General features: G+C 39.1%; 1 protein-coding gene across 1 annotated transcript in view; it reads right to left on the reverse strand.

Moving 5' to 3' along the window:
- stim2b (stromal interaction molecule 2b) overlaps positions 1 to 4,617 on the reverse strand; it is a 46,583-nt gene extending 41,966 nt beyond the window's left edge. The window contains exon 1 of the mRNA XM_055211225.2: positions 3,318 to 4,617. Within this exon, the coding sequence (XP_055067200.2) occupies positions 3,318 to 3,456 (139 nt within the window). The 5' untranslated portion in view covers positions 3,457 to 4,617. The remainder of the gene's footprint in view (positions 1 to 3,317) is intronic.
- Between the last annotated feature and the right edge of the window lie 2,149 nt (positions 4,618 to 6,766).

The raw sequence follows: 6,766 nt of genomic DNA on the forward strand, positions 1-6,766 counted from the left end.
AACTTCTCTCTTCCTTACTCATTCACAAACAAACACACACACACACACACACACACACAATCCCAGTGGCATACTGCAAACCAGCAGTTGACCAAACTCTGGATGGGAAATGGGTCGCTGGGTCAATTCCAGCAGGGACGTTTGAGACTCGGCATACGCACACGTACATGAACACTCCCGCAGGAACCGGCCACAAATACACCAACAGCTTAAACTCTCATCTTGCATTTAGAAAAACTGGCCTCGTAAATCCTCATACACATACACATACAGTATCTGTCTCCCTCTCATGATGACTATAAACCTTTATACATGATGCAACCTGTGAATATACTGCATATATTAAGACAAGTGCTTGGTTTAGAAATTCTGCTAAACAAGTGTCTACAGGCTCTCTACAGCAGAATTACTACAACTAGTATTCAACCTCAGATATACTGCCCGTGGTTGTGAACTTTCATTTGATTTGACACGCACTGCTGTTTGCACATAATAATTTAATAAACAAAACACTATTACCACATATGCCCAAACAACATATGCTGTGCAAGCATACCTGCTCTGCCACTTATTAACGTATTCTTCTGAGAATGGGAGATACAGACAAATATTTCAAACCAAATACCAACATGTATGAATGTCCAAAGGTGTATTTACACAGACTATTGCTGTATGCTGCTCAGGGGTAGAATATGTACACATTAAATACAGTTGCCCAAACAATGTAACAAAACTGATGAATTTTTTTAGAAGCGCGAGCTGAAATTTGACTGGTGTCAGGTTTTTAAGACCGGGGGATAACAGCAATGCTGACAATATGTAAATGCTCAAAAAACCCTCAAGCTCTGAGCCTAATTTTGACTGCAAAGCTATTTTAATGCAATTTACCAAAAATTAAAGGGGCTTATAAGGTTCTGATCTGACTGTTTTTAAGAACGTATGCCCTGTTTACACTTGATATTTAGATGGGAGTTGATCGGATCACAAGTGATTCTTTCGAAAAAGCATCACGACAAGTTGCTTTTGTGGTGTAGACACTCATATGCTCGAATGTGTTCCAACAACCACAAAAGATCACTTACGGTACATTCACGCAGGGCGTGAAGCGTGGCCAACAGCCAATCACAGTGGCCGCAACACATGCTTCGGTCTTCCATAAACGTAATTGGTAGTAAAGCACCGATATGGAAATTTTGGCCGATACCGATAACCGATAACTCTTTATATTTGGGGGCCGATAACCGATATATATAGGGCGATAAATATTTATATTATTTTCACAATGAAAAACTCCCAAACCGCAGACATCTCGTCTTGTAGACTAGCATACTCTTCTTAAGCCCGCAACACGTGTCATCTTTGTGCTATGTCACAGAAAGCACCAATCAAAACTTCACATGGCCAGCAATGAGCAAGTGAAGTGGTTCAACAAACCAAAATAATCCATCATTTATGGGCTTTCATTTATCGGCCTAATTTTGCTATCCGACCGATATCATTAAAAATAGGCAGTTATCGGCCGATAACGATATGTCGGCCGATATATCGTGCATCCCTAGTAATTGGTTGGCTCTGCCTAGGTTATTTGCAGAAGGCGATCTGATTGGCTGACGCACGCGTTGCCGCCTGAAAAGTTGAGAAATTTTCAACTTCTGCCGTGAGCAACGGCACTGACGAGGCGCCGATAGATCCACAATTCATTTCGGAAACGCATGATGGCACCCATTAAAAGTGAATGGGAAGCGTCAACGCTTACGCCCCGTGTGAATGTACCGTTACTCTCCGCTTATTGATCTAATGTGATGTACCAAGCACAATGTTTTTACACTGGACCTGACTTTTTGCGCAAACCCATGGCGGTTGCTCTCCGCCTCTTTCATTTTGGTTTCCCCTTGCAAGTATGTAAAAGTTGTGCAATCTTATTTCATCAAATGCTCCGAAATATCTGAGAAAGCTCTTATATATATATATATACACGTACAAATTGTTGGGCAGCATGTTCACTGAAACAATCCGCGGGAATCCAACATAATTAGTGTGCATCATTTTTCCCAAAGATCATCCGCTCAACGTGATCAGGACAGAAGCAGTCAAAGTGGACAAAAGAGGATGATTAAAACAACTGGTGTGAATGACCATGTGTCTCGTCCACATGTGATCCAAAATGCATCTACCAGGTGTAAACAGGCTGCACAATGTGCTGTCTATAAGCAAGTATGCTGTATTTAAGGCATACCAAGCATTCCTTAGAGTGCACCAAACTACAACACCACCAGAAATAATTTGTCCGGCAACAATGTGCTTTATTTCTGATAAGTCAATGACCACGTGCATGCTGTCTTTTTAACCCCTCTGCGATCTTCTTATAAGTTTGTAGGTCTGTATAGTAAGAAATCTGTCATCTCTCTCTTATCTGTGTCCTCAGCAAACGCTCGGACCGGTCTGCTGCACGTCAAAAGTGAAACACTGTCATTAAATGCATGACTAATATTGAGAAAACAGCTGTGGGGTCAGGAACCAGACCAGGCTGATTGATTGAAGCAGTCCTGTTTGTTTATGCATAACCATCAGTATGGTGACGCATTTCTCAAGTCTTTGAACCAATTGTATTTGTTTATATTCGATTTATATGCTTAATGATTTTAATCTTTAATAATAGTCAAATTAACAAGAGTATAATCTCACATTATTTGGAAATCCAACAGCAAAACATACATATCGTGTACAAAATGTCAAGCCAATTTTATCTCTAGATAGCAGGATTATCCATGAAAACAACCTACATCACCCACACAAATAAACGCTGTATTATACTTAAGCATTTATTATAGTAAAATGCTACTGTAGCACTAATTATAGAAAATTGATAAACTGTAGTAAATACTATTGTATACTTTCATATTTACAATGGTACGGTCCATAAACACTATAGTAGGTATACTACAGTAATTACAAAAGTATACCACACCATTTTTTCTTGTGACCAGTCAACCACTAAGTATAGTTAATCTGTGGATTTTAACCCTTTGAATGTAAAGTTTGATGACTGTATCCCATCCCAAATTCCAGGTGAATGTTGTCCTTCCTCACATCATCACAGGCAGCCAATCATATGTGTGAAAGCTGACGCCAGGTGAGGTTAGGTAAAAACATCAGGACCCATACGGGTATCACACATTAAAAACATTTTAATATCTATTACCAAAGCATCAGAGGTCATCGAGCATGCACGATACTGCTTGACGTTATTATTCCGCTACGAGAATAAACACATATATTTGCTCCATATGGTTAGTACAGTGACACGGTAATCTTACCTGTAGGAGCAACAGCTGATGCTGGATCCGGAGTGACTCGGTTCGACAGAACACTCGTGTATGAACTCTCTAAACCCAATACCGCAGAGATGACGAGTCCACGCAGCAACAGAAGCGCTGCCCCGGACAAGAAAGTCATGGTGTGCAAAAGCCTTCAAATACCTCTAACCAATAATAAATAAATAGATGGCACACGGTATTTTTTTAAGACGAGTGTGTTATCAAAATTATTCGAATGCGCTGAATCACTAGGAATACACGCGTGACATCAACAGTAGTTGCATTAAAAGCACCGAGTTCGTATACCCGAAACGAACCAGGAGATCCAACCTGTAAAAATATAGCTTAAAATGTATGCCAAAACGGGTAATCCAACCCTTTCGGACCTAAAAAAAAATACACACCGGCTATTTGGTGTGTATGTATCCACGCTGTCCAATATGTCAAAAGAATTCAAAGAAAAACTCCATTCTAAGGAGATGATCAACTCTTCCGGCGTTTATAAACGGAGACATCATATATCGCATTGAATTGGGTAAACCCGAAACGTACTTTACAATCCAGAGACAAGTGCAAACTGAAGAGGAATCCCCGGTCTCAAATCATCACCCACAGAGAGATGTAAAACACATATTCCTGCTAGAAAATACCCAGTCTGGTCCAATGCGTTTTACATATTCCCATTTACACTGCAAGTAAAGGAAACACAGTCACGGTACATCCACAAACAGATATCCAGCATAGTAAACGCGAATGAGAGAATGAAAGTGTCAGATCTCAGTGTGTTTAATCCGAATCCATCCGGGCAATCCGAAATGAACGCGTCTGCCGTCCAGGTCCAAATAATATTAAGCGAGTTTAAATGTCAAGTCCGCATGACTACGTCTGACATGAGGGCTCAGATCTGCCCACTGCCTTTGGTAGTTGATGTAGAAACTAATGAAGGGGGCGGAAGTCCGTATGCAAATCATTTAACAACAGGACGCTGGCTGTGTGATTCTGTCAAAACAGATGCGCCTCAGAGCCGTCGTGTGACTGAAAACCACCTTTATTTCTTCAGATTTAGCCGTCATGGTTGACTGAAAACGCCTTTTAAATCTGTAACGAGCGCGTGCTTGACTATCGGTATGCGCGAGGAGACCAACCAGAAAGTTCTTGATGGGAAATGCTGGCGCCTCCCAGAAACACGCCGTTCTATTGTTCATCGCTTCCCACTTTTATTTCTCCCATCGCGAAACGCGATTCACCAGCCTGAGAATCTTCCAAGTTTTCCTCCTCGCTGTGGACAGTGATTGGTCGAACGCTCCCAACATGGCAAAATCTGATTGGCTAACACCGGGAGCGAGACGTGAGCTTTGAAAATGCAGACGGCGGGAGAACGTAGGCACGCAGGGGATTGAGTGTTTTTCTTCTTTTGGGGATGCGAAATCCCTTCGTATAAAATATGATTTACTAAACATAATGGGAATCACCTTATTTATTTATTTATTTAGTAACGTCCCTGTTACACTTCATGCATGCAGAATTTCCGACCTAGAAGAAAAGACTTATGATTAAGAAAAAATGATTTATATTGCTCACTGTTTTTTATTTTATTTTACTGTATTTGGGTTTTTTTTGTTGTATATTTTTAGTCTTAGTATTTTTGCTGGTTTATACTTATTATGTATTCATATTGGATTGTCTCGTAAAATTGTCTTTTTTTAAGAGGATGGACAAAATAAAAATTTAATTGTACCAAGTAATGACCTTGAATCTTTAATATTTTATAGTCCTGTATGGTCTTTAATAATGTCTTAAACATTTTAAAGCACCTAAATTCCTACTATATTGACAGAACAGAGAAGCAGTTATTAGATATGTCTAAATATATAAAGGTGCCCAAGAGAGAAGCAGCAGAAATGTGATAGTGTACATCTACAAAAAGTGAGATGCAATCCTACATTGCTCTTGCAACTCTTCTGTCTGACCACTAGAGGCGCTCTGTTTCCATGACAACTGAAGTGCGGTAATAAACGGGACAGGGCGTGGGAAGCATTGTAAACAGGTGGCGAGAGACTGGCGAGAAGCGATGAGGAGCAAAAAGCGGGACAGAAAATTGGCGAGTTGCATAATATGATATAAGGACCAGAGGTACGGGCGGATACACAGAGCAGATGTCAAACAGGGCTGTTTACTGATCTGAGATCTAACGTTACCTGTAGAGTCATGAATGATGCTAACGTTACAGCCTTTTTAAAATGATTATCCTAAGCAAATGATGCCATTTCTGTAGTCATATGTGTAAAATTAATTTAACAATGAACAGCTGATTCCAACTTTTACAACAAAACTCAATTTTATTAGTTTTTTTTCTTTGTTCCTGTTATTCTGTTCCTGTAACTGTAGAGCATTTAGTCATTGCAGCCCAGAGATCATGGAGAGTAAGAAAAAAGAGAGAAGTATACCCTTAAATGCAATAAAAGTGTCTGCTACTGTAAATGCATGTGTAATGCTATATCTACAAATTTTGCATATTAAAATATACTTTAAAGTGTATTTATATAGCTAGAATTTATCTTATTCCTTTAGAAATTTTTTACGTATAATTATGAATAATTATAATGATTTAAACTTTGTTACTTTGCTGTTTTGTAATATAGGAACACCAAATAAAATTCGGTTAGTTCTAATAAAGGAATATTTATAGATGTTGAAACAAAATCTAGTATATCGAATGTATGGCAATGTAATAGGTTGCCTTAGGAGTGAAGGCGTAGACCTGTTACAGACAGTACTACTTTAATTTTACTGATTTGGTATTTAGTATGTACCAGTGTGTATTTAAATGCAGTTCTTCAAATATAATTCTGCAGCATTGTTTTAAAGGTGCAGTGTGTAAATTTTTGCGGCATCTAGTGGTGAGGTTGCGAATTGCAACCAACGACGTAGTCCACTGCTCACCCCTCGCTGCTCACATGGAGAAGCTACTGTAGCTGCCACCGGACAAACATGTCATCGTCAAGGACAACTTAGTAAAAAAATGGTCCGTTAAGGGCTTCTGTAGAAAAATGGCGGCACAAAATGGCAACTTCCATGTAAGGGGACCCTCTTTGTATGTAGATAAAAACGTCTCATTCTAAGGTAATAAACACATAACGGTTCATTATGAAAGGTCTTTGTACACCCCTGATTATATAGTTTTGTATATTATTTTGCATTTCTGTCAAGAGATCCTTCTAAAAATTACACACTGCACCTTTAAAAATACTGTGAAATATATTTACATTTATGCATTTGGCAGACACTTTTATCAGGTTATTAACAGTGCATTACAATGTATACATTTTATCATCATATGTGTTCCCTGGGATCAAACCTACAACCTTTTGCACTGCAATGCCCTAAACAGCTAAGCTACAGGAACACTATAAATTCAGAAAACCATAACAAACAATCTTTCTTGTTAC

Source organism: Misgurnus anguillicaudatus, chromosome 21 (assembly GCF_027580225.2).
Source record: "Misgurnus anguillicaudatus chromosome 21, ASM2758022v2, whole genome shotgun sequence".
NCBI classification, from domain to species: Eukaryota; Metazoa; Chordata; class Actinopteri; order Cypriniformes; family Cobitidae; genus Misgurnus; species Misgurnus anguillicaudatus.